At 35.1% G+C, this 27996-nt stretch overlaps 2 protein-coding genes across 2 annotated transcripts; one reads left to right on the forward strand and one right to left on the reverse strand.

The window, feature by feature from the left end:
* Positions 1 to 8808: 8808 nt before the first annotated feature.
* LOC123660403 (serine/threonine-protein kinase mTOR) lies at positions 8809 to 20925 on the reverse strand. The gene is made up of 10 exons (XM_045595492.1): positions 20554 to 20925; positions 19675 to 20472; positions 17004 to 19586; positions 16738 to 16900; positions 16373 to 16658; positions 14144 to 16027; positions 13571 to 13786; positions 12825 to 13190; positions 11247 to 11561; positions 8809 to 9243 (listed from the first exon to the last, which is right to left on the reverse strand). The coding sequence occupies exons 1-10, from the start codon at positions 20771 to 20773 to the stop codon at positions 8809 to 8811; spliced, it is 7266 nt and encodes a 2421-aa protein (XP_045451448.1). The 5' UTR covers positions 20774 to 20925.
* Positions 20926 to 21193: 268 nt separating this feature from the next.
* Positions 21194 to 27883, forward strand: LOC123660269 (actin-related protein 2/3 complex subunit 2). Its single transcript, XM_045595361.1, has 9 exons — positions 21194 to 21392; positions 21886 to 21979; positions 22153 to 22252; positions 23978 to 24164; positions 24277 to 24412; positions 24510 to 24594; positions 24683 to 24783; positions 25558 to 25664; positions 26132 to 27883. The coding sequence occupies exons 1-9, from the start codon at positions 21319 to 21321 to the stop codon at positions 26157 to 26159; spliced, it is 912 nt and encodes a 303-aa protein (XP_045451317.1). The 5' UTR covers positions 21194 to 21318; the 3' UTR covers positions 26160 to 27883.
* Positions 27884 to 27996: the final 113 nt, after the last annotated feature.

Below are 27996 nucleotides of genomic sequence, written 5' to 3' on the forward strand. Positions count from 1 at the left end.
ACGCCGGGTACAATGTTTGAATAATGCAATCAATGCAAAACGGGTAATCACCAGAATTACAAAACAGTGTAATTATTGAGGGAATGTTTGTAAGAGGTAAAGTAAAGTTGAAAGTTTTCCTTAATTGTTTGTATAGTGCAGCAATAACATAAGACAACAAATTATATTGAATTCGTAAAAAAAAACTAACTAAAAAACTCAAATTCTTTCTCCCTACAAATCGAGTTAACCGTTCTGGTGACCGATTCTAAGTCCAAACAAGGTTTCTTAAGATAGTATTATTTTGTAATTATATCATTTTTTTATACTACTATACTTTTACAGTTTTAACCGAATTCAAAAAAAGGAGGATGTTACTCAATTTTACCGTATATATATATACGGTAGAATTGATATCTATATATATATATATATATTTTATGTATGTTCGGGGATAACTCCGTCGTTTATGAATTGATTTTGATAATTCTTTTTTTGTTGGAAAGGAGTAAAGGAGTCCCTAGTTTAATACCATGATAAGGAAACCAGGATCTAATGATGGAATCCCAGAGAAATCGAGGAAAACTCGAAAATCCGCATAGCTTTTTACTGGGTGTACCGATTTCAATGATTTTTAATTTAATCGAAAGCCGATGTTTATCATGTGGTCACATTTAAATTTCATTGAGATCTAATAACAACTTTTGGAGTAATCTTTGATAATGCGTATTTACTTGACTATTTTTTCGTCTACCTACGTTGTAGGTATTACTTGTCGATATAATTGAAGTCGGTTTTTCTTCGTTTGCTTGCAAACACAATTATTATTTATTATACTTTTACTGACTAGCCCATTGGCGCAATTTGTAGTGACTGCATTCTGATCCGGGTGTTGTGGGTTCGATTCCTACCCCGAGTCTGGGTGTAATATATATAATATACCTATACCAGTCGGCTGTTACCTATAACACAAGCATTAAGTTGCTTACTTTAGGAACAGATAACCGTGTTTTTTTTGTATCGCAGGGGAACCCATTTAAGAGTGATATCCAGGACGCCCGGATAGGCAGTCCTAGACCGTATGTCGGCCTCAGAACTGGGGGGTGCAATACCGACCAAACTCCTGCGGGGAGCCTTCAGCCGCTTTAATTGGAGGGTCCCGGATCTGCAGGCAACAGGATCCCTCCACCACGTGTATGTTGTAAATATTTATTGATTTATTATTTATTTACTTATTTACTTTATAAACAAACCGTAACTACCACAGTTTTATAATAAAAGGTTCAATTAGCTAACGAGACTATGCAATTTCAGTAAATCCTATATACGGGTTTACATCAAAATCTTTGATTTATATTGTAGGTACCTATTAAGTCTATTTTTAGTAAGTAAATGATAAACTGCTAAGATGACAAACTTTGATTGATTACGTTATGTATATCTACATTATGATATTATACCTTACATTTCAAGTGAAAGTCAAGGCGCATAAAACGAAGTAATACGAACCGTCCCTGTTCAATGTCTTTCACATTATCAACTTCCTTATTAATGGGCAGTATATATGAAAATAATTTAATGTCATTATTTTATTTTTTAATAGAGAAAAAAAAGATTTAGAGCAACTAGCCATAGTACATCTATATAAATAAAAATGAATTTTGCTAAGCGCATAACTCGAGAATGGCTCAACCAATTCGGCTAATTTATTTTTTTGTATATTCATTAAAGCCCAAGGAAAGTTTGAATACAAAAAAAAAAAAAATTTCACTACACTAAAAACTTTTGATAGAACGAAGTCTGTGTCCGGGCAGCTAGTTGGCAATAAAAATAAAACATGTCTCCTGTCCTGATTTAATTTCCAAGAACGTACAATGCTGCGCTGATGCGTTTTCCTATGTTGACTTGATTTTTCTCTCGTATAAAATTCGTCCTCCAAAATCAAGAACAATCTAGAAACTTCGGCGACGTAATTTTGGGGTATTGGATAAAAGCAAACGCGACGATGCTTGTCACATAGATTTTTCATCTTTTTTTGACGCTGACACCTATAGACAAGAAATTGGATATATTTGATATGCAGCTCACTCGACTGTATGACTCACGCGCTTAAAAATTTTTAAACACCTTCCAGTGTCATGGTTGTCTCAGGATTTAAAGGAGTTACCTAATTAATGAAAAGAGCCAAGCCAAACCTTAACCTTAATTTAAGCCCAATCATACTGAACGTAACGGCGAAATATATAGGAAAATTTGAAATCGCTGCAATACATGTTGTAGGGACGCTCAACGACGCCACATCCAAAAATTATTTAAAAACGGCGACACTGAGGACGACGCACAAAATTTAGAAATAAATTATCAAAATACTAGGAGTTGGTAAAGAATCTCGAAAAACTTCTGTTAATATCGAAATTAAACTTTTGAATAAACATTTTTCTTCCTCTACTTTACTTTAAATTTTCTTTAATCGCTTCTATCTTCTAATCTTTCACCGAATGTGATGTATTGTCCGTGATTCCGAATGCTGTTGGTATCGACTATATCGTTTTCGTATTATCGTTGGTCGTTCCCATCTTAGATATTATTATTCCTGTTCTAATTCATACTCTAAATTATGCCATCACTAGTTGTAACTTTCCTGACGGATGGAAATAGGTTCAGATTATCCTGTTTTCTAAGAAAGCTAACGCTCTGCCAATCTTTGTGAGTTCCAGGTGATCTCCATCTTCCCTTTCCTTTCAAAAAATCTCGAAAAGCTACTTTTCCACCAGTTAAAGCGTTTCCTCAACAAAAACTAGCTTCTCAGTCCTCTGCAATCTGGCTTCCGTAAACGTACGGATTCAGCTCTAGTCAATGTCACTAATGATATTCGATTAGCCAATTTTTGGACAATAAACAACTCGCAATTTTGACTCTTCTTGATTTCAGCGTTCCTTCAACATAGCTCCGTCGGTGATAGATTGTTTTCTGAGTTATCTCAGAAGGCGTTGTCAACGCATATGTCTTGATGAGGGTTTCTCTTCATGGTACGACGTCCAATCTGGGGTACCTTAAGGCAGCATTTTCCATTTTTTATTGATTTAATTACTCGCTGTATTTCTTCTCACTACCACATGTATGCAGACGATATTCAAATTTATCGCCATTCCACACATGGGAATATTGTAAGCGCAATCAATATAATTAATATGGAGCTTAGAAAATATTTTGAATGGATCAAGCGATATGGACTTAGTATCAACTCTGGTTAGTCGAAAGTCATCGTTTTAGGCAGTCATGGTCGCAAAAATAAACAATTTACCGTCTATTTCCTATAATGGTAGCTTGTCTTACTTCTGCTCAACTATCAGAGATCTCGGCATTCACTTAGAGAAGACGATGTCATGGTCGGATCATTTAAAAGCAATTGGCAAAAAAACTTTTGCTGCACTGAGTTCGTTACGTCGTCTTAAATCCGTTGCCAATCCCTACCAAAATTATGTTGGTAAACTTTCTTCTCCTATTTGTTCTAGACTATGCAGATGCAAGATATCCTCATTTGTTACTCGGTGCAGGATTATATAGTTGATAAAGATGTGTGGACTTAGTGACGCTGTATTTTATGCAACATGTTACAAATTTTGTACTGAAACACAGTTTATATATTATTTTTCAAAAGAGTAACTGCGGAGTTTCTTACCGATTCTTCTCTGCAGAATCTACATTCCGAAACGGTGGTAGCTTTACTTCTACAAGCATAATAATTTATTTTTAAAGTTTTAATTTGTAAAATGACGATTCCAAAGTGCTCTTGGAGCCTATTTGAATAAAGTTGTTTTTGATTTTGATCGAGGGTCAACTTAATAAGCTTGAGCTACTTCAAAAACTTGCCTTTCGGTTCATATTTTGCCTTCACAAATTTGACCGTGTTTTCGAATTTGTGTGTGGTTTTTTTGGCTCTCGCCGGAACCTACATATTCTTTCTCTGTTGTACTGTGGGCTATTTAATTTAATCTAATATCTCCCTCTTATTTTAAAAGCAAAATTGATATATCTCGGCGAACTGCAGTATTAAGATCACCTGGAAGATTTATATAAGGGAGGCTAAATCACTGTTGAATTTTAAAATCCACGTTAAGGATCACTATCTTAAGATGGAGACGATCTAAATATTGTTGTGTGGTGCAACTGCTTTTGTTTTTTTTTTCGCTTTATTACATGTATATTTATATTTTTATTATTTCAATTAACTTTTCTTCAATTTACATTTATAGACTCCATACTTTACTAGTTTTTGATATAATATATATTATATTTTTATTTATTTATTTTCAACTACCAGCTAGCCAATTTCAATATTAGTTTTCCTTTTTATGCCAGGCTATCTGGAAGAAATGGCTAATTAACCATAAGTTCGCCCATTCCATTTCACAGTCCGTAACTATCTTTATGCTTTGATTGTAATGTATTTGTCGTGTACAATCTATACACACAATAAAAAGCTAGGAAAGTCAAAAACTGTACATTGAATATTTTTTTAAAAGAATACTTGGGGTGTGATCTACAATCGATACCGAAGCCAAAAATATAGTTTTTAGAATTTTTGTCTGTTTTTCTATTTGTCTCTATGTATGTCCGGGATAAACTCAAATAGTACTGCATGGATTTACTTCAAATTTAATACGAATATTATTAAAAAGTCGGGTCACCATACAGGCTACATATTATCACGCTATCATCTACGGGGAACGAGCAGAGAACCTTTATTTCTTCAACGCATTCTGTAACAACGTGTAATCTAACGACGCATATTTGAATGTTGTTGTTATTATGTTAATAACCATGCTGTAAACTAGCTTCACACTATAAATAAAGACATTCTGTAGTATTCTAAGTATGAGCATTGCACCCGTGCGAAGCCGGGTCGGGTCGCTAGTATCTATACATATAATAAAATTGTAGGAAAGTCAAAACTGTACATTGAATGTTTTTTTTTTAAGAAAACTTGGGGCGTGAACTACAATCGATACCGAAGCCAAAAATATAGTTTTTAGAATTGTTGTCTGTTTGTCTGTATGTATGTCCGGGATAAACTCAAAAAGTCCTGCATGGATTTACTTCAAATTTCGCATGAATATTATTAGGAAATCGGGTTAACATATAGGCTACATATTATCACGCTATCACCTACGGGGAACGAGCAGTGAACCTTTATTTCTTCAACGGTTTCTGTAACAACGTGTAATCTAACGAAGCATATTTGAATGTTGTTGTTATTATGTTAATAACCATGTCATAAGCTAGCTTCACACTATAAATAAAGACATTCTGTAGTATATTTAGTATCAACATTGCACCCGTGCGAAGCCTGGGCGGGTTGCTAGTAATATATAAATGGGAATTTCATACATCTTTTACACATTTGTAATCGGAAGTCTCACCTTCATTGCATTGATAAGCATCCTAGTCAATCTAAAGGGTATTTTTTCTGGAAATTTGTCAATTTAAAAAAGAGTTTACGATAGTAAAGTATAAGGTATTTTTATTATTGACGACGCGTTGGCGCAACTGTTACAGCACTTGCTGTTGCGCTAGCGGTCGCGGGTTCGATTCCCGCTCACGACAGACATTTGTATTGGCCATATAGATATTTGTCGTGGTCTGGGCGCACAAAGCTTGTGTATTCTGTGTTTCCGGACCCCCGATACAGGACAAAATCCTACTGCGCTAGAAAAGTATAAAATAAAAATAAAACAAACGTTACCCAATTAAACTTATATTATCCGATATACAACAAATGCATGAAGCAAATACACACTTAAAATTATATAATTATTTCGATTATAATTGTTATAACTATATATGTTGTTTTTCCGTTATCTAATACAGTTTAGATAATAATGTATTCGTTATTGAAATAATAATAAAATCAATACAAAGTAGTTTCAATAGAAGTAATATGACTTTAAGAATGTCAAACTAATTTCAACATTGCGTTAACAGTTGTAGTACATTAAATAGATTACATAAACATAATAAAATTATTTTGCCCGGGCTTAAAAAAATATTATAACATTAAAATTCTCCGTCGAAATTGTCAATTATAAATAAACTATAAGAATAAATAACAACAAAATTAATAAATAAGTTTCGAATAACGTATCCGTATCAACAAACCCGCATCTTTCGCAAGCCAGATGTTCAATTGACATTAATTATTGTTACCGCTTATCCTTCCTTATTTTGAGGCCGGCCACGGTTTATGTACTTTAAAGTGGTCTCGTTTCTTGCAAAAGACGATACGATATCAATAAATCGTTTTATTTCATCTTAATCATATATATATATATATATATATATATATTATATGATGTCTGATATTTAAAGGATGTATTTGTTGCAAAGCGATAAGAATTACTCGGTAAGACCGACATATGTAATCCACTTTTATAATGCAATTAAATGCAATAAGCATTTTTTTTATCGCTGAAATATCAATTTAAGATTATTTTGTGTATTTTTAACAGTTTTTGGAATAAATTATTCAACCAAAAATATTATTAACACTAAAGAAACAAACAATTTCCTAACATTGATTATAAAATCCCGTTTATTCTAAAATATCGAATTTTATACACATATTCTTTAGACATAAAAATATTTATACTTCTCCATTTTTTACTAACAGCTTTACTCGATTGATAGATATATTGAAATGATCAATAAATCTTCGCTTAACGTTACTATAATGTAGTCTATTTTAAATTAATAAAAAAACGTTTTTATTTTAAAAAACACTTAAGAAACGGTGAAATCCGATTACAATCTATAATTATGTAGTAACGACTGGCTATAAGTTATGGTTTTTTTTTTTACAAAAGAATAGAACTACAGCTGCTTCATGGAGAAGAGCATTGATTTTTTTGACAATTCTTGTATTATTACTGTAACATTGAAAAAAATCACGTTTTTTATGAAACATTGTCAAGCAATCCTTAAAATTAAATTGAACATATTTACAAATAAGACGAATATTCATTATTTATAGTAACTTAAAACCCCATTTTACATTACTCTCATTATATTTCCTATTACATAATATATATTTAAAATAAATAACTAAATATTTGTGTAAGTTTTGACGTAATATGCACAATGATTATAGTACATAAACTATACTTTTTAAATAATAGATGTGCTTTGAGTCTTGGCGTTAGTGAGTGTTATGTAGTGCTACAATCTGGGTCCATTTCGCTATTATACATAGGTTCTTCAACTCATCTTAGCGCGTAGTTCATAGTGCGCGTGTGCTATACACTCAATATCGTTTCATGCTAAACGTGTGTGAGTGTCTCCAAGCCAACACGCATGCCTACTGTGCCCCGGTTAAAATAATAGTACTGTGGGTGATATTGTAATCGGACAGGAAGGCGCTTCTTGTGAGGACTCAAACAAACAAGCTATAAAGTATGTTAGTGAGAAAATACCATCTGTGGTAAAGTTCGTGAGCATCGCGAGGCCCATTTAGATGTAAGGCTAGGAAGATTATTTTTACACATTTCATTGCACATCGTTCGACTAAAAATAATACAATAATATTTTTCCATAAAAAAAATTATACCTTAAGTATAATAACTATAAGTAAATAGGTGAAGAATTTTTTTTTTAAATTTGTGGGCCTGTCTCACTGGTTAATGATAAAAGTAGAGGTTGCACATAAAACGGTGTTGAAGTTAATCTTCTACATAACTTATCTATAGGCTTTTTCATCAGGAGGTAAAATAGACCCTCAGTGGCTGTTTCTACTTAAGTAATAAATACAAGTTTTAGATTTACAGGTTTGCAAATAAAAATATTCATCAGATAAAGTGGAATTTGACAACGAAGAAGAAAAATATATAGTACATTTATCTCTTATATACACGTCACATAATTTTACTAGCAACCGGTGAACAAGCTCTGATTGCTGTCTATAACAATTTTAATAATAAAATCTGATTCAATAAAATAGGTGGTTGAACTCAATTTAATATTGTAGCAATAGAATCAGCCAACCATGAAGTGAGTGATTTGATTGGTTGAACTTATAACGACCCATTGTTGGGAATAGACCTCCTCTATATATGAGATGACTTAAACTTGACCCAAAACATCAAGGTGCACTCACCATGACATAATAATATTAAAATATTTAACAATTTAAATATTAATAATAAAGAATTTTATTCGGTATGATTATCCGAATTAATGAAATACGTAAGTATTATATAACTACATGAAAAAGAGACTGATTATAATGATGTTTCGTCAAAAAGTCATGAATATGTCAATGAACCAAGATAAAACCAATATTATTTTTTGATTCGAAACGATATTTTAAACTGGTGACTTTTTATAACTTTTTTTTTTTTAAATATATAAATGTAAAGCAAATCACCCACTTACGTTATAGAGAACAACATTGCGTTGTGTTCAACGTCATTATTTATAATTTATCTGTTACTTATTTTGAACATTGTCAGTTATCACTTGGCTCTTAAATTTTTAGTCTTACACAAGCTATTTTCATAAATGTATAATGTAATTAAACATACCTAGCATTTATAATTTCACTGTACGTAATAAACGAATTGGGATTTATAAAATATTTATCACTATCCATTATGATGATCAATCAATGATAATGAAGTATATACGAATTAATTATAATCCGATTAAATAGCAGTTAACGTACAAGTATAATAGAAGGTCACGTGATATATATACATTCAAATATGTATGTGTATTTAAGTCTTCTAGGTCAACAGTAAATGACAATCTATATAAAAATTACTCATACACAAAACCTTACCAGAACGGGCACCAACCCACATAGCACTGGCAAAGGTTTTCATTACTGGTTGCTTGCTGGATCAACAAATCGACTTGCTTCTGAACGGACACGCAAGCATCATCAATGTGAGTGAAGTCTCTTCCTGTCAGCTTGTCCCGGACCCTGTTGACGATGGCCAGGGCTCGCTTGTTGAGGTTAGTCTCAGCGGGGGGGTCCATGTCGCTGATGGCGAGGGCTCTACTGCGGCTGGGTTGGGGAGACGGGGCGTCTGATGACGAACAGGCGTCTACGTCGTTACGGGAGCGTCTCCCCGCGTCTATGAGCCTCCAGTTGAGCAGCGGGTCGTACACGAAGGCCTCGAGCACCGCCATCACGCTGTCTTTATGTCGATGCAACACTTCCATCACAGATTCGCAAGTGCGACGGTAGGTACCCTCGATGCCCGTTACCTGTTTCAGTGCGAATTAATAATGAGATGAGAAATATTTGTTATTGGATTTTTATTATATGTGATATTAGTTAATTTTATGATTACTATTTCTCTTATATTAATCGTAGCATGAAGTCTTATGATAGAGATCTCAGAGAATCTACTTTGTAAACTTCATTCACAAAGACATTTTTCAAATACATATTGTATATACCAGAATTCCAGGTTACTGTCAAGTAAATCTAAAGTTACCTCTATAATCTAAGTATAGATTTACTACTTTTTTTTTAACATTTTCCCTCTGGTATCTTCAAATAATAGCAAGACGGGTTCAATGTAATAAAAATGCATAATCTATACATTTAATGAAATGGTAGGAACTTCAAAACTGTACATTGAATATTTTTCAAAAAGAATACTTAGGATGTGATCTACAATCGATACCGAATCCATAAAATAGTATTTAAATTTTTTTTCTGTTTGTCTGTATGTATGTTCGGGATAAACTCAAAAAGTACTGCATGGATTTACTTCAAATTTCGGAGGAATATTATTAGGAAATCGGATTAACATATAGGCTACATATTATCACGCTATCACCTACGGGGAACGAGCAGTGAACCTTTATTTCTTCAACGGTTTCTGTAACAACGTGTAATCTAACGACGCATATTTGAATGTTGTTGTTACTATGTTAATAACCATGCTATACAGGGTTATTTGTAAAACACCAGCATCCTTGCAGGACAAGATAGCTAACATCATAAGTAACAACATTTGTTCTATGACTTTTGATAATTTGTTAGATTTTACTTTCATACAAAAAAAAATATTAATTTAATTTCCCGTTTGAATGTTATAAACTCTACGCGCATCCCAAATATTAGGTAAACAGTTACTACTTGCGGGCGTGAATGTGAGGGGGGAAGGAAGGGCCGGAGCGGCGCTAGTGCCCTTGAACTTGAACTATTTCGCTAGCCGAAGCAGTCGGTGCGGCGACTTTGATGCGCCCGCGTCATATGATTTTGTGTGCCACTCGTATTTATTTTACTCGTATCGATCGATCGAAAGTAATTTTATAACCATGGCGTACTGCTATTCTAATGTCGAATACACGGAAATGGTGAGGAATGAGGATGATTATTATCAAATGAAAACGAATTCGGAAGTGTTAGCACGTGTTTGTGAACAGCTGATTTTTAGGTGTGGTCTGTGTGTTGGTTGTGATGGTGACTATTTTGAACGCTATGTGCGCGATGTAGAGGTAATAGGAATTTAGTTTGTAAATATTATTTTATTGTCAATTATTTTTTTTATTTTTAATTATTGTAAATACGCTGATTCCACTTTTTTAATTCGCCTGCATTAAACAATGAAAAGTGAATAATACCCAGCTACCAATATTTAATATTAATTTGGTTTAATTAAACTTTAGTAAACGGTAAATAATAATAATAAGCTAAGTTAATAATTTTCACATATTTTGGATGTTCAGAATTCAGATAGCTAACTTACATACACATTTACCTAAGTCACTGCGACATACATACTGTGATACTGCCTACAAATCCACCAAGCAATTTATATTATTAACTTGAATTATTTTATTAACTAGAATTATCGGGCAGAGAAAGTGTTATTTATTATTATTATTAGCAGTGCATGCGCGCGCGAGCGTCGCGTCGTCCTTTCGATAATGAACGAATCAATGAAACATAGACTTACAAATGTTAGGACAGTACAGTAAAAGCTTAAAAAATTATTTTTAATTAATGTATTGAGTTATGTCAAAAGTCGTAGAACAAATGTTGTTGTACATAATGTTAGCTATCTTGTCCTGCAAGGATGCTGGTGTTTTACAAGTAACCCTGTATATAAATTAGCTTTACACTATAAATGAAGACATTCTGTAGTATATTTAGTATCAGCATTGCACCCGTGCGAAACCAGGGCGGGTCGCTAGTATAATATATAAATTGGAATTTCATACATCTTATAAACATTTGTAATCAGAAGTCTTACCTCCATTGCATTGATAAGCATCCTAGTCAATCTAAAGGGTATTTTTTCTGGAAATTTGTCTCTTGTGACTGCTACTTCGAAGCAATCACCAAAGTCAATATGCAAGAACTTTCCAGTAACTCTGTCCAGCATGATATTGGAAGGGTGTCGGTCTCCGAGGCCCAGGATGTAGCCCACCATGCTCATGACCGCTAGAGACCGCGTGTAATTTGTGCGACGTTCGAACCACACTTCAGATGAAGGGCTTTTGAGCCACAATAGCTTCGCTAGATCGTCACCCGCGGTATGTTCAAGAGCATGTTCGAAAACTTCCACCTAAAAAAGATTTTACGATAGTAAAGTATAAGGTATTTTTATTATTGACGACGCGTTGGCGCAACTGTTACAGCACTTGCTGTTGCGCTAGCGGTCACGGGTTTGATCCCCGCTCACGCCAGACATTTGTATTTGTCACATAGATATTTGTCGTGGTCTGGGCGCACAAAGCTTCTGTATTGTGCATGTTTCCGGACCCCCAACACTGGACAAAATCCTACTGGGGACCACTGAAGCGTTTATTTATCTATTTATTTATCTATTTATTTATATTATTTATTTATATTATTTATTTATTAGAAATATGTAATTAGTTAAGACGTAAGTAGGTGCAGTGAATATGTACGATTTTATTTTTGTGTACCCACACATTAGGAATTCTAAACATTTTTTGAACATCATATCAAAAATTGTCCGCTCCAGCGGGATTCGAACCCGCGTCTCCGACTGACCGTGTCGGCGCTCTAGCCAATTAAGCTATGGAACGATGTACCCGCTAGAGCGAAATTTTTGATATGATGATTTTATTTTCGGTTTAAGCGAACCGTGGCGCCGTCTATAGTGAGTTCTTTACAGAGACCCGTTACTAATAACGTAGTGAATAGTTACGGGTCTCTGTAAAGAACTCACTATAGACGTTCTTATAGGGTTCGAATCCCGCTGGAGCGGACAATTTTTGATATGATGTTCAAAAAATGTTTAGAATTCCTAATGTGTGGGTACACAAAAATAAAATCGTACATATTAAAAATAGCATGGTGTCGTCTCCTGTCAAAGATTTTCATTGTAATATGAAACTTTGAATAGTTACGGGTCTCTGTAAAGAACTCACTATAGACGGCGCCACGGTTCGCTTAAACCGAAAATAAAAATCATCATATCAAAAATTTCGCTCTAGCGGGTACATCGTTCCATAGCTTAATTGGCTAGAGCGCCGACACGGTCAGTCGGAGACGCGGGTTCGAATCCCGCTGGAGCGGACAATTTTTGATATGATGTTCAAAAAAATGTTTAGGTGCAGTGAAATTAAATATTTTTTTGGTTATCACTGTTATGATAACTGTTTCACTAGTGTGAGTCCTAACATGATAGTCCGAACAAAAAACAAAGTAACTTCCGAACACCACAAACAGGCAGTATAATGCAAAAATAATATTTTAAAATGGTCTAATGAATCCTGCGATTAGTGCGTTCTAATTAAATCACCCATTTTACTACATTTAAAATGGACTATATGAAAAAGAAAATATCATAGTCACAAACCTTTTGCATCAACATCAATTTCTCCAAATCTGATGCCATTCTTTGCATAATCCGGTGTTCTATATTAAGTAAAATCTTCCTCTTCTCTCTGTAGTCCCTTATCAATGAGTGCAGGGTGTCACAGTGCGGCACCCAGCCGATGAGACCCGAGTTAGTGGACAATGGAATAACGGCGTATCTTTGTATGGCCAGATCTCTTCTAAATGTGTCGGGGTCAGCTTGGAGTAAAGTGTTCACGAGTCCAAAAAGTTGCATGACGCGTTCATCCTGACGCAGGTCTTCGTGACCCTTCAGAAGGAACATGTAGTCCTTGCCGTTGGAACCACGAATGCAGAGGCGACGGGGGCGTTGCTTTGATGTTATCACCTATAATAATCAATGATAAAATTAATATACGTCGTAAGGTACATAAATAAGCTTATACATAATTATAAGTTATTTGTGCTCCATAATTATAGGTATTTTCATTGCTTGTCTCCATTTCATTCACAAAAAATATTTATTATAGAATGCCATCTTGTGGATAAGCGCTTAGCTGTTGGTACAGCGGATCGTATCTTTCTTTTTGCTTCCTGGTTGGGTGAGTATTGTCAATACACCGATTATATTTCCGATAAAATATCCTTCGGAATAACATCAGTACAATTTGAGTTTATTTCAAACATTGTCTTTAAAAAAATTACATTTACACGGAAGTGAAAAAACCTTATAAATTTCTCGATATATATAGAGTAGTATTTAGCTACCTGCAGGCTGCTCTGAATGTGCGCGATGCGGATGAGGTCCTGGTCCGGCACGTAGGAGCCGGGCACGGCCAGCTCCAGGTCGCGGCAGGTGAGCAGGTCGGGGCTCACGTACTGCAGCTCCAGCGACGTCAGCTGCGGCAGCTGGCGGCTGATGCGCCGGAACACGTGGTAGTACAGGTCCCACGCCTGGTTCAGGTCGCGGAAGGAGCCCGACTCCTGTGGAGCGAGCGTAATTCGTATTTTTTTTCACCTTAGTAGTATTTACTTCTTTGTCGGGAGTTTAGAAACACACAAAAACCCTCAGACCACGGCAAACATCCGGTAGGCCATGTGCGGGAATTGAGATAGGAGTTTGTGCTAGCTTCAAGTCTCAACTGTTATAGCAAATTTTTAAGTTATAAAAAATGACATGATTATACTTTGGAAAATAAAATTATTTATATTAGGCAAGTAGATAATATAAACTTTTTTCTCAACTTAAAATGGTTAACTATTCGAGTCTAAATTTTGGTGCGCAGTAAGGAAAAATACCTAAGTAAAAATTGAATGACATAAACAAGTTATTAATCTTACCTTAAATCGATTACACCATTCTTGGGCTTCATTGAGATCGCGTCCATATGCTTGGTTAAATGAAGTTTCTTTCAATGTTTTCGGACCTCTCTCTAACATAGCATGTAGAGGTTCTAAAGTTTTGAACATAGCCTTAACATCACGCTCACTGAAATACAATCTAGAAGCTTCTTCTAAAGCTTCATACCATTGCTCGTGCCAGAGTATAGCAACTCTAATCAGCTCCTCAGATATCATAGCAGCTTGATTGACTAAGTTATTTGAGTGTGTACACATTGATTTCAAAATTTGGTTAGCAGCATTCTTTCGATCTATGAATGACGATTTCGATGCCACAGTCAAGGGATACACAAGGGCTTGTGGATGAGATTTGCCGATATCTATCAATAATGAATGTATAAGTTTTCCTACTAAAGCTCTCGGTGTGTCGATTCTTGCTATGAGCTGCGGTATAACTTGAAGCCACACGTTTATTTCGATGGTTCTTATACCTTCTACGAGTGCTTCATGAACAGCGGGGTGGTGTCCATAGTCGAACCATAAAGTCAGCAACCTCAACGTATCCTGGAGTGAGCTACCGTGGGACAAGTTAATCGATTTGAAGAATCCCTCAACCGCCGGGACGGTGTGAGTTTGTATATATTCTGATGCGGCTTTAATTTCTTCTGAATTGGACATATCAGTCTCTTGATGTTTGTAAAAGAGAACTGTTTCAAAATTCATGTATGCCCATGCGTGCCAAGCCTTATACCAGTTAGAAGATAAAGTAGTTGCAGCTGAATAATTGCGTAAAATTTCCGGTATCGAGTGTTTATTTATACCTAGCAACGATTCGCACCAAGACCCTAATTTCAAATGGCAACGAGCTAATAATCGACAGTGTTCCGCATCTCCCGTTTCAACATTTTCGACGTAGCGTTGCAACTGATCATATGCAAGTTGCTTGTCTCCAGCAACCCACAGATGTTTCGCGTAAGCGAGAGTTAGTCTCGGTTCGTGGGTTGGTAGGGGCATGTCGCGATTTTTACTGGGATCAATACCGAGGAGCATCACTAGGGTTCTATGAGCTTGACGTGGCGCACCACTCTTTCTGCAAAGCGAAGCAAATTTTAGCCAGGTGGCCATATCTTCTTGCGGCGTCAGGACTAAACTACGAACTTGAAGAATTTTACGCCAATCCTCGACCAATCTCTGCCCACCTTGAAGTCTAGTCCACCACGCTTGTCTTATGGATTCTCGTCTTTCAGGAACTAATTTGTATGTAATCACTTCCTCTAGCTCGGCGAGTAACTGAGCATTAACTAAAGCCCCGTAAGCCCTCTGATAACTTTCTCCAGCCACTGCTGTTAACTCCGAGTCTAATATAGTTCTTGCCTGATCAATATATAATTTTGAGATACCATAATCTTCATTGTGAATGTTAAGAACAGCTCTGTAAAAGGCTCCATCTTGAGAATTTTCAGGTAAAAAGTTAACATAATTATTCATCGAGTCCCATTCATTTAAACCCCAGGCTGCAGCGGCGGCTATGCGAGCTGATTTGAATTTCTCATCATCGCTCATTCTCGGCCAACGTTTTGAAACTGTGTGATATAGTTTAACCCATTCTCCTAATGCTTCGAAACATCGCATTTCGCCGAGGTAAGATTCCGTGTGATCATTATCTTCTACCAATTTTTCTCCATATAAGTTCAAAGCTTTTTCCCAGTTATGTAATTTCTCATACCATCGTATTTGAACTTTTAAAGTCGTGTCACCTGCTTCACGTTGTGCCATTACACGTTCGAGTAACCCTTCTGCGGCTTCTTTTTGTTGTAATTTATTATTAATATGAATCAAAGCCTCTACGACTTGAGAAGTGGCTCCATTGCGAAACTCTTCTTCCTGTTATTAAAAGTAAAATAACCTTTTAATAATTTTATGTAACTTGCAAATGAAATTTAACTTTTCCTGCTCAAAATATGGATCAGCCCGACTGGGGTAGTAAGTCGACCTTACACGATCGATATAGAAAATCACAGCTAAATAATACTGCTTTCAAGCATTGTTGTGAGTAAGGTGACCAGAGCTCCTGGGGGAATTGGGGCTTAGGGTCAGCAACGCGTTTACGATGCTTCTGGTGTTGCAGATGTCTACGAGTATAAGCTACGCTAATCGCTTACTATCAGGTGAGCCGTACGCCTGTTTACCGACCTAACCTACTTATATAAAAACGTAACAAAATTAAACCTTGTAATGAAGTGCTTTGGCATATGCTCTGCAATGCATAGCCCTTTCTCCAAGCAAATGTGTAGAAATAGGTAAAGCACCGCCTTCGCAATGCTCCATAAATTCAGCAAGGTTTAAGACAGTATGAGCTAACTCTGGTGCATCAGGAGCTGTCAACGCCTGTTCCAGAGCATTCGCTAATTCTGTTCGCGATGAGTTGTCAAGTTCCGTCCAACAGGAAACAAATGCTGCGTTGAATAGGTCACGTAACAATTGAGAATAGTTATGGGCTAATGCCAGACATGCCCTGAAACAAATAACATAAGTAAATGTATTTAAGGATGATAAAGAATATGACATTTTTTGTTCTTATTAATTTAACTTACCTCAACGCTGGACTGTGTGATTCTGTAAGCAAACCAATGCTGAAACGTCGTAACCATTCGAGCCAATCATCCTTAGAAACTCGGCTGCTTACAGTCCACGCTACTTTCAGACTGTGCGCGTTTACACACAATTTACGGATAGACTGCGATGAATCACAAGCTACTATACGCGCCTAAAAAATTAACCACATTTTAATAATAATTTTTTATCTTTTAATTTTTCTTCATAAATAAGTGGTTTGTTTCTATGTACCAAATCAATATACAAACCTCTTGGTTATTATTTCTAGGTTTCCGTCGCGTACTTTGCAAAAACTCATCAACAGCTAAAGTTGTATTTGATTGCAGTTTCGAGAGTAGCAGTTCATAGTTTTGATGTTGTATTCTGTGCTTTACTATAACTTTTTGTACGAGTGGAATAAAGTCATTATATTTCCTTCCAAGTTGTATAATCAGAGCACATAAGGTATCCATGGCAGTAGTTCGTAAAGTATAGCAAGTGTCTAAACTTCTAACAAGTGGATGTATTATTCTCGACACAAGTTCGCTATAATTTAAGGAATCTGAGAGATAATCAACCGTTTCCATAGCTACTTTAGCCACTGGAATAGGACAGTCTGATGCATCAAATAACTTAACAATAGATGGAATGACCAAGTGCATATAATCATCTAGGTTATCTTCAAACTTTTGTAGAGCATACAGAAGTTTTTCTGTTACACATCTGTCTTTACTAGTATCGTGCGCGAGTACGCGAAGTATTTGGGGCATCAGCTGAGGTAAATATACTTTGAACTCAGATCCAAGTGCTACGGCTATATGCTCAACCAACAATATCAAAGTAGATTGCAAGGGACTATTTAGAGTCCAAAATTCTTTTATGAGATCAAATATTTTATCTAAATAGTTGCGAATATGTTGCTTTACAATAGCAATAAGTTTTGCTAATTGTGTGAAAAGAAACTCCCGAAAATTATTGTTATCAGTTGCACGTGCCACATACAGAAGACTTGGTGTGACACGTGAGATGTATGGAACACATTTTATACCCAAAGATTGAAAAATAAATGTCACAGCTTGAACGACACTTGTATGATGTTGTTGGAGGGTTGGATCTCGAAGAATACGCATTAGAGTAGAAATTACGATTGCAGGATAGTACTCGTCAAGTACTGGTGACGACATATTCACCAACATTTCACTCGTAGTCATATCAAAGTTATTTTCTTCCGCCTTGCTGTCGGCAACTGGTACTAAACTAGAATCTGGTTTACCATCAATTAAGCCTCTTGTGATCTTATGTTTGTAAGGGTCTAAAGCACCAAGAAGTCCTAAGACTCGAATTGTTTCTCGTCTGTCTTTAGGTTGTTGCTCAGTTTTTAAGAAATTGAGCAAAACGTCCATTAAATTAGGATATTCTGTGTATGGCGTAACAACATACCCAGTTGCGCTTATAAGTTGACCAAATACCCACAAGGCCACACTTCTTTTATCCGTTGCACTTGCATCAGAGAGTAGATCAAGAAGAATTGTTAAAAGGTCTGGTAAACACTTTTTGAGTCCAGTATTATCCCCATGAACATCAGCTAAATCACCTACAGCTTTTAAAACGCTTATGATAACTCCTGGGTTTAAATCGGGTTCTTTTAATTTGGGAACAAGCACATTTAAAATTGTTTCCATATATGGTTTAACAAGTTTTGGTGCATGTAAAATAAGATTATCCAGCATTCTAGCTGCCTGCTCTTTGTTTCTGCTCATCCCTGAATGTTCTAGTTCTGTTAAAAATTGTATTAAAATTTTCCTCAGACCAGGCATCACATATGCAGGATTTACGACACTCAATCGGCCTAATGTGCAAATAGCAAGTTCTCGAATTTCTAAATGCTCATCATTCATAGCAATAAACAGAAAACTCAAATTTTCTATTTGTGCCAAATGAGTGTTAAAGGTTTCAGTGAGAGACTCCAAAACCCAATATCTCACTTCATAGTCAGGGTCAGTAACTGATACAACTAACATTTTACCAACAACTTCAGCAGTTAGCATAGTTAAAGTTCTAGAAGGAGTTTTCGCAGTCCTCTTAGTGGCATCTGCAAGCAATTTTGCCGATGTTTTTACTGCTTCCACTCTAATTTCTTGTTGGTCACTCTGTAGGAAATAATCTGCACAACGTCTAACAAATGTGAGTAAGCTATGCTGTCCTTCAAATTGGAAAGTTCCAAGTGTTCTCAAAGCTAGAACTATATTTGCAGTGTCTTGAAGTTCTATCACAAGACTCATATTACTCTGTTGCTCTAAACTTCGTGGTACTCCAGGATGTAAAAAAGGTTTATTTCGTAAAACATGTGATAGCATGTTTAAAAGTCCTTCTGAAATTTCACCTTTTAATGAAGGCAGTTTGTGGCTTAATTCATTCAAACATATTGTTAGTGATGGACTAAGGCCAGTTGCAAACATGGCATCTAGTAATTCTTTAATGTCACTGATAACTAGATCTTTAACTGCACTGCTGAGTAACGTTATGCATGCAAAAATAGATGGATCAATCCATATTCTCTTTTTACTCTGATTGTCTCTGACTGGTAAGGCTTGTTTGATTACCTCCATTATTCTCGGTAAGAAAGCTTTAATGTCACATTCAATAGCAGCTGCCATCAAACCTAAAGTAGTAAATGCCATGTTTCTATCTTTTTCCCTACTTTTGATTGAAGTAATGAGATAATGCATTGTGGAATTTAGATATTTCTTTAGGAAAAGTTCTTTATTAAATGCTGCCAGTCTTGGAATAATAATTAGAAGAATTTGTGGAACTCCTTGAGTTTTAAGCAGCTTCTGAGACATTACATCTGTAATATTTTAAATATAATTAGTATAAATACCAAAAGAATTAAAAATGAAACAAACTATATAAAAAAATTATATTTTTTTCCTTACCTTGACATGTCCTTTCAATTTTGTCAGATAATAATTTTTTACAAACTTCAGATTCATATATGGGGACAGGATACTGAACATTTTCAGTTTTAAAGCCGTCACACAAGTAGCCTCTTTTTACTGATGGACTGTGTAGCTTCGAACTAATAAAAATAATATCATCAGAAACTGTTATATCTTTCTGTGTATCCAGACTTCTCATAAGAAATGTGTATTTCTTCTCCCATGCAGCATTTGAGCATCTAAGCAACTCATTTAAGATGAGTAGACCTCCATGAACTCTGTCTTCTTTTGTTATTCCCTTTTCTCTTATTGGTATTTCTTCAAATGAAGACATGGCTTCTTCATAACATTGCATATACCACTGAGGTTTAGCTGTTGACTGTTTTGCTGTTTCCCTTTGAGCTGTGACTACCAAACCAGCTCTGAGAGCTTTTGCTGCCGCTTCTCTTATCTGTTGCTTAGGGTCCTTCAGTGCTATCAGGATATGATCAAAGAAACCTGAAACTTGTTGATAGAAATATGTCGGCATAGCAATAGCTAATTCCTTCAACAGTAACACAGCTGAGTGTCGTCTGCCCTCATTTCTCTCCTCTGATAGCCATTCAAATGCTCTTTTAACTTCAAACTCCACATATTCAGCTCTTTTAACTCCAGACACAGTAGCAAGACGTCCTACTGTTTTAGCAGCAAGTTCCATTACACCCACATCAGATGACGGTAATAAATTTCTCAGATAATTAGCAAACCTAGTAATTCTTGTTTTAGTCGTATCACAATCCCCTCCAATGAGACAAACTGAAACAAATATTTCAATAAGAAATATATATATTAAAAAAAGTATCGACCAGAAGTTTATTTTTCAGTAAAATTACGTACCTATAGCTAGTACTCCACCCTTTTTCTCATGGACATCATTACTAGATACCATTTCGAATATTTGATGGTTAAATTCGTCAAGAAATTGTGTAAGTTCCTCTTGGGGGACCTCGCGAAGTTCAGTTTTAGCATAATGGTAAAGTTCTCGTGCGGTTTTTGTCTGAATATCTACATTTCTGGACTTTAAGCCCGCGACGAAGGCGGACACTTGATTAGACATTTTTTTTTAATTATGTTAATATTTGAATTAAAATCATTCTTGTTAAATTAAAATTAGCCTTTCTAAGGTTACTGCTCGATAAATCACTTTTTAAAGATGCAGACTGCAATTGCACACAACAAAAATAAACAAGAATTTGTAAGGTTATTTTTTACGCTGTGGTTTTGTAATTTTTTTAATTGTCAACACATTTGAAAATTACAAATTATTAGAGCAAATTATGCATTAAAAATATATATTTTATAGTTCACTGTCATAAAAAATAATTCTTAACATATTATTGTTAATATTTTATAACAAAAACTAATTGCTGCAAATATTTTTTTTAAATACTGATAGTTTAATACAGACTGAATTCATTGAATGTAAAAAGTCTATGGTCAAGTGACCGATTTATCAATCTTTTGAAGCTTCCTATTCTTTCTCTGTCGTTTAAGTACCAATGTACGGGCGGTCATCGTTGGAGATATCCGTATAAATTATTAAATGAAGGTGCTATAAGTGTTAATTTTATGCAAAATCTGTAGGTTATTAATTGTTAAATAATGATCTTGCTAGAGATCAATAATAGAATTATAGAAGAAACACTAACAGTGAAATATAAAAATGCACTGGCGCGGTGAGTACGTTACGCTTAGAAAGTTTACCTGTTTTTATTACGATTGCAGGCTCAATCAGAGCGCTGCACGATTGAGATTTTACCTCTTTATTATGGCTGTGTTCTGCGTGTAATTTATGTCAAAACGATTTTATAACCCTTTTTTCGCGAAGTTCTTGACAAATGTCAAATACTATGATTCTCCCAGGGTGGGCCCACGTTGGTCTCGGATTATGCTAAATTCGAATTGTATTGGCATTATGTCATTGCATTCACGGCTTATTATTCCCTAAACTATAGTCTAAAGTGACGTGCTACACACCATATCGGCACTGATGAGTCATATAAGTTGTTTGTAAGTACTTGCGGCGACTGCGGAAACGTCCTATAAAATGTTTTCGGATTCCTTTCCAGCAAATGATGTTGTCATATCAACGCCAACAGTTTTACAAGGAAATTAATAGTTACTATATTTAATTAGTAGTTAAATTTAAGCTTAACTATTATTTTTCAGATTAAAGCCCGAGTCTATTGATGTAAAACTTGCAGACTTTGATGGTGTGCTGTTTCATATATCCAATGTCAATGGGGATAAAACCAAAGTTAGGGTAGGTGGACCACTTTATTTCGGTATTATCACATTGAGTCATAGTGATAACCAGCATATGTTGTTGTTGTGTGCCACAAACACGCCCACACAAACACATTCATACACATATAGACATTGATTATTAATTTATTTTATTATAGTATTCAGTGATTAAAAATTACTATATTGTAGGTTAGTATATCATTGAAGTTTTATAAGCAATTAGAAGAGCATGGGGCAGATGAATTGCTTAAAAGAGTTTATGGATCTCTTCTTACTGAACCCGAGTCAGGTGAGTTGAAAATTTTAAGTACAAGTCATTTTATAGATTATTGTTTGTGTTGTATAAATGGCATTTTTATCACTAGCTAAGTTTGTCAAGTCAGTTCCTAGAATAATTGTAATATATTAAAAATAATCTTGAAAATTTTAAAAACAAATATTAAACTTTCTCAGTACCCTTCTGTTCTTTAAACTATTTTTTTTCTTTTAATGTCAGATACAACACCTACAATTAATCGCTGGCTATAATCTACATTATTAGTAGAAATAACAAAATGTGTTTAACCATTTATAAACACTGCTGAGGCAATATTTATTTAAATAAATATAAATAATAATCATAATAAAAAACATTGCTACTACTTTGTAGCAATAAAATGTTTATTGGAGTGGAAACTCAATGTTTGGTGCATTCAACTAACACTAAAACTAACTTATGTAAAGTATGTATTTAAATTAAATTTTTCATTACTGCATATCCCGTAAACAACCATAGCCCAATGTCAGTGTGTGGAGTTTGTAAACTTATTCAAACATTTACTGTAAATTACTAATAATTTTAAAAGTAATTATTAGGTCGTAACTCATCCCTTTTAAATAAAATAATGTAAATATTTTACTTGACGACATTTTCTTTTATTGTATTCTGAGATTGTTTATGGCCAATAGTGTGTTTTAAAAACAAATTCTTCAGATATACAATCCTGTAACATCGCACTGCCGGGCAAAGGCCTCTTTCTTTCATATAGGAGAAGGATTGGAGGTAAAATCCACCACCCTTCTCCACTGCAGGTTTGCGGATATATTCCCTACGATGAGTAATGATATCTATCAGGTACTTATGATAACAACCAGAAAACCAACAATTGACGGACAGCTTCACATACTCTTCGAAGTCGAGAGATTGACATGGAGAGACATCCAAACGAGAAAGAAATATTTGTAAATACAAATATCCACCCCAAGTGGGACATCCCTCAAACCATTGGTGTGTAAGCATAAAAATAGAATGCTTACCGCTGTGGTTCAGCAGTTTTATAGCTATATGCATAGTTTCAAATAATTTATAAATTAAAAAAAAGAAATATTGTGTTTTAGTTTCAATCCTTTATCTGCAAAAGATAAGATTAATTCTGTACTTAAAAATTTATTCCCTGATAAGACTGTATGACATTTTGTTAAATATCTATATAAAGTAAACTTTGCACTTTAACATAAATGGCTAAAAAACATTGATTGAGGTATTGTTTGTATTATCCTCAAGAGTTTGACAAAATTAAAATACCATGCAAATGAGTACATACTTTGTGATCAACACTTAATTTTTTAAACTTCCAATTACTGAGTAGTAATCAAATTAAATAATGTATAGGTAAAATAGTGCAGGGGTCATTGCACCGTTGACTATTAGTGCTTGCAATAGCACGAAAATATTGTGACTTAAATTGAGAAAGAGAAATATTCTTTATACATATAAATCAGTGGTAATGGATCATGAAAGTTTACAGACACAAATAATGTAAAATAAATAAATTAATAATGCCTAACTAAACATTATTTTGTTGGAAAGATATATAGGAATAATATTGTAATGAGAGTTAAAACAATTTCCTGTTTTATATTGTAAATAAGTTAGCTAATTAATTTCCTTACTAATCATACATGCAGGGTTCGTTAAAACATTGTATTGATCAAAATGAAACAATGAAATAGAATATTTTATATTTTTGTACAGGTTACAATGTATCAATACTTCTTGATCTGGAAACCATTCCTGACGACTGGGAGGCAATCGTGAAAAAAGTTGGCTTGTTAAAAAGAAATTGTTTTGCGTCGGTTTTTGAACGCTACTTTCGGCTGCAGGAGGACGGTGATGTGAGCCACAAACGGGCTGTAATCAACTACCGGCAAGATGAAACTTTGTTAGTATAAAATAACAATGATATAATTTAATTTTCATTTTGTTTTTTAACAGTCTAGAAAAATTTATATACATTCACAAAACAAATTATATGATTATTATAAAATTTTCAGATATGTAGAAGCTCAAGAAGATCGGGTGACTGTCGTATTTTCTACAGTTTTCCGTCACGAAGATGACGTTGTAATCGGCAAGGTGTTCATGCAAGAGCTAAAGGAAGGTCGGAGAGCATCACACACTGCACCGCAGGTTAGCAAAAGTTTCATATTGTTATGGAAAGTGTAGTATATAAAAATAATAATGATGTTAACAAAGGTAATTGGTACTAAAAAAATCTTCTTTCTAGGTATTGTTCTCTCATAAAGAACCACCATTAGAGCTGTTGGATACCGACGCGAAAGTAGGGGAGAATATAAGTTACGTCACATTTGGTGAGTAAATGTAGCCACATAAATAAATCCGATTATAATGTTGTTACACTGTGTACATAATTCGCTTATATGACACATATGTCCACAGTCCTGTTCCCGCGCCACACGTGCGAGGCGGCGCGCGACAACACCATCGACTTGTTACACATGTTCCGCGACTACCTCCACTATCATATCAAGTGTTCTAAGGTACGACATCGCTTAATACAATATAAGTAATTGATTTAAATTGGAAATAATATTTAGGAACGCCATATAAAAGTACCTTTATGTTGTTTGTTTTTTTTTTTAATGTTCAACTATACTCACTGAAGTCTCGGTTAACTCAAAAGTATATGTTATAAACACAGCAATTAAGCTGTCTAAATTTAGATTTGAGCGGTATTTAACTGAGGTAGGGCACAGCGGGAAATATTCGTATCAAAATCTGACGCAGTCTGATTGGAGAAGTACCCGTCGACCTTACAGAAGATTGATTCAGCCAGAAAATTCTACTACTTACTGTATGGGCCTTTTTCTCCATGGAGTTTAATCCACCATGCTGCTCCACTGCGGGTTGGCAGATATATTCCCTACTATGAGTAACGCTCGCTATCAGGAATTAGGTATCTGTGATAACAACCGGGACTGAGGGCTTAACGTGCTCTCGAGGCACGTTGGGGAAACCCAGATGGACAGATCCAACCAGAAAGAAATATTTTTACAAATACAAATATCCAATCCTAGCGGCAATCGAACCTGCAAACCGTCAGGTTTTAGGCGACTATACGCACCACTACACTACAGAGGTAGTTACAGAGATCATAGATAAATAATACTGCTTTCAAGCAGTGTTGTATTCCTGTGGTAAATAAGATGGCTACGGGTCCTCGGAAGGGTCGGGGGTAGGGTCCGCAACAGGCTAGCGATGCTTCTCGTTTGTAAGCGATATAAGAACAGCGTATGCAGTGAGTGTGTCGGCAGGTGTACGTGCACTCGCGCATGCGCGCCAAGGCGGGCGAGCTGCTGAAGGTGCTGAACCGCGCGCGGCCCGCCGCCGGCGCGCGCCCCGCCGAGCGCAGGACCATCTCGTGCGTACCGCGGCCTGGCGCCACCGCGCTACTTACTGCTCATGACATTCTCATTTATAACATAGACTTCGTTCTTCATAAAGGGCCATCCATAACTAATGTAAAAATAACACGAATGCTATGATTTTTTGATTCCCCCCCTCGTCATAGCTGGTCATAGTTCTGATGCACTCCATACCTTTACCCACTAGTTTTTACGCTAGTTATATTTCAATTTAAACTATTTGTTTATAGGTATATGATTTAAATATTACGTCTTAATACTAACAATTACATATATTTTAAAATGTGATGTCACAAATTGAAATGATGCTCGACGTTTCGGATACTTTACAGCAAAAACGTTAATAAACGGCGATAAAATCCGGAAAAGTTGCTTCATTTCAATGAGTGAAATTCGCGTAAACATTAGAAAACAATATGTGATGTCACAAAATTTGGGAATCATGAACTCTGTCGTGTTGCAGGGGGAGAACGTTCGTGAGGCGAGACTGAGCGCGGCGCCGGCGGGCCAGGGCCGCTCCACCCGCGAGGACGCGTTATCCGTACCGAACCTCCGACAATGTGCGTATTTCCTGTATCCACCGCGTAACTGAGGGACTGTATACAAATTAGATAATGGGATTCGTGTTCATTTGTCATATCCGCATTGTCCATCCGCGTCCGACACGTGGACTTTTGCTGTTCATTGCAGTTTTAAGAGTTTAAATTGCCAATTGTTATGCTCAATGTTCGGTATGTATGTATAGCGTTTTACGTTCGCTGAATGAAATGTGCACATTGTGACAAAATATATTTATTATTATCGATTCTTCAAACCTAAAATAGCGAAGTCAATAATTAATGTTGCCGTAGTTCTTGTTGATAACAAAATTATGCTTTATTATAAAGATAGTTCTATTTATAGTGAAAGCACTGCGACAGTCGTGACTTGGGTTCCTAATTTTTAACGTAATAGTACCCCAGACAAATATACCTTTATTTAGACCGTGTTGGCGTCCGTCGGAGCGATTTTACCTTTACGTAATTTTATTAACAGTAAGTGGCAGTTAACGATTATCACGTAGGGCAATATGTATTATAAAATCTAGCCTATTGTAATTGTTTCGATTTACTAACTTGTAAAAATGTAAAACACCCAGATGAGACAGGTATCATGCACAAACTTAAGAATTATTCATTGTATAATTTTAAAACACTCGTCTCGTATTAATTTGATAGCTATGCAATACGAACAATAACTTAATAAAATATAAAGTGTATTATGTTTTAGGTAGGTCCCATTCAATTATTAATATGTAAGTGAAAGTGTATAAATATTTCTCAACACATTCTTCCATAGACGAGGTTGACTCGATGATAAACTGTAATGGCCTTATTTAAGAAAATGGATTTAATTCGGTTTAGGAACCGCTGCGGTTTCGATTGAATAGTGTCGCTAGTGTAGATCACGATACGATGTATCCAATGTACAATTCGATCGTAACTTCTGTTCAAATTTGTATTTATATTAATGCGAGTCTAATTTTTGCTAAATTAATTTTATTGTATTTGACCAATGCATTTTCGCATTGAAAAAATTGCGTGGATAAAATGTGCAGTTATCAGTCATAACATCGATATAATATTACTCGCAAGCAATATTGATAGCTAGTGAGTTTGTCCTAATCGAAAGGCAAATGAATTCATAAGGAAAAGCTCCGTGCATTTAAGGTGAAAAGTAATTTATTCAAAAATAATAGTGGTTAAGGAAATAACAGAACGCGATGCTAGGTATACATCGAGTCGTGAACTGAGAAATGTTTAACTACAGTCATCTGTTGCGATGTCAAAGGAAAACACTTATTCACTAAGTCATATAACTTAAAAATAATGTGACAAACTAATAAACATGACAAGTTTGAACGCGAGTGTTTAATAATGAGATAAAATGGAGCATTTAGAAACAATTTATCTATTTTAAACTGTAGCTAACTTGAATTTTATGATTTTTTATTTGCAAGATTGTATTATTTATGTATTATAAAATAAAATGTAAGTTAAATGTTGCTTTAAAGTTATTGCTTAATTTTGACCATTGTTTTTGTTGTAAGTTTTAAAACAAGATTATGTAAATTGCAGACATTGAAGCTATTTGTGAATATGTAATTATTCTTGTGATCTAAAACCCGATGTATTTTTTATTTTCAAGATTAAAGAAAACATCTTACTGCAAGAAATATTAATTATTCATTTAATTAACTTTCTAAATTTACATAAATGTTCTAGTCTTACACATGTATTGATTTTAACATATAAATATGTTACAAACAAATGCACTTAAATTAGTAAT

Source organism: Melitaea cinxia, chromosome 15 (assembly GCF_905220565.1).
Source record: "Melitaea cinxia chromosome 15, ilMelCinx1.1, whole genome shotgun sequence".
Taxonomy (NCBI): domain Eukaryota; kingdom Metazoa; phylum Arthropoda; class Insecta; order Lepidoptera; family Nymphalidae; genus Melitaea; species Melitaea cinxia.

What these genes read in the sequence shown, in the direction of transcription:
- LOC123660403 (XM_045595492.1), bottom strand. Translation starts at nt 20,773, where the DNA reads ATGTCTAATCAAGTGTCCGCCTTCGTCGCGGGCTTAAAGTCCAGAAAT. An exon ending in CCAAAGCACTTCATTACAAG is followed by an intron (nt 16,028 to 16,372) that starts GTTTAATTTTGT and finishes TTTTAATAACAG; the next exon opens with GAAGAAGAGTTTCGCAATGG. An exon ending in AATGGTGTAATCGATTTAAG is followed by an intron (nt 13,787 to 14,143) that starts GTAAGATTAATA and finishes CTCGCTCCACAG; the next exon opens with GAGTCGGGCTCCTTCCGCGA.
- LOC123660269 (XM_045595361.1), top strand. Translation starts at nt 21,319, where the DNA reads ATGATCTTGCTAGAGATCAATAATAGAATTATAGAAGAAACACTAACA. An exon ending in TACCGGCAAGATGAAACTTT is followed by an intron (nt 24,165 to 24,276) that starts GTTAGTATAAAA and finishes TAAAATTTTCAG; the next exon opens with ATATGTAGAAGCTCAAGAAG. An exon ending in GCCGAGCGCAGGACCATCTC is followed by an intron (nt 25,665 to 26,131) that starts GTGCGTACCGCG and finishes GTCGTGTTGCAG; the next exon opens with GGGGAGAACGTTCGTGAGGC.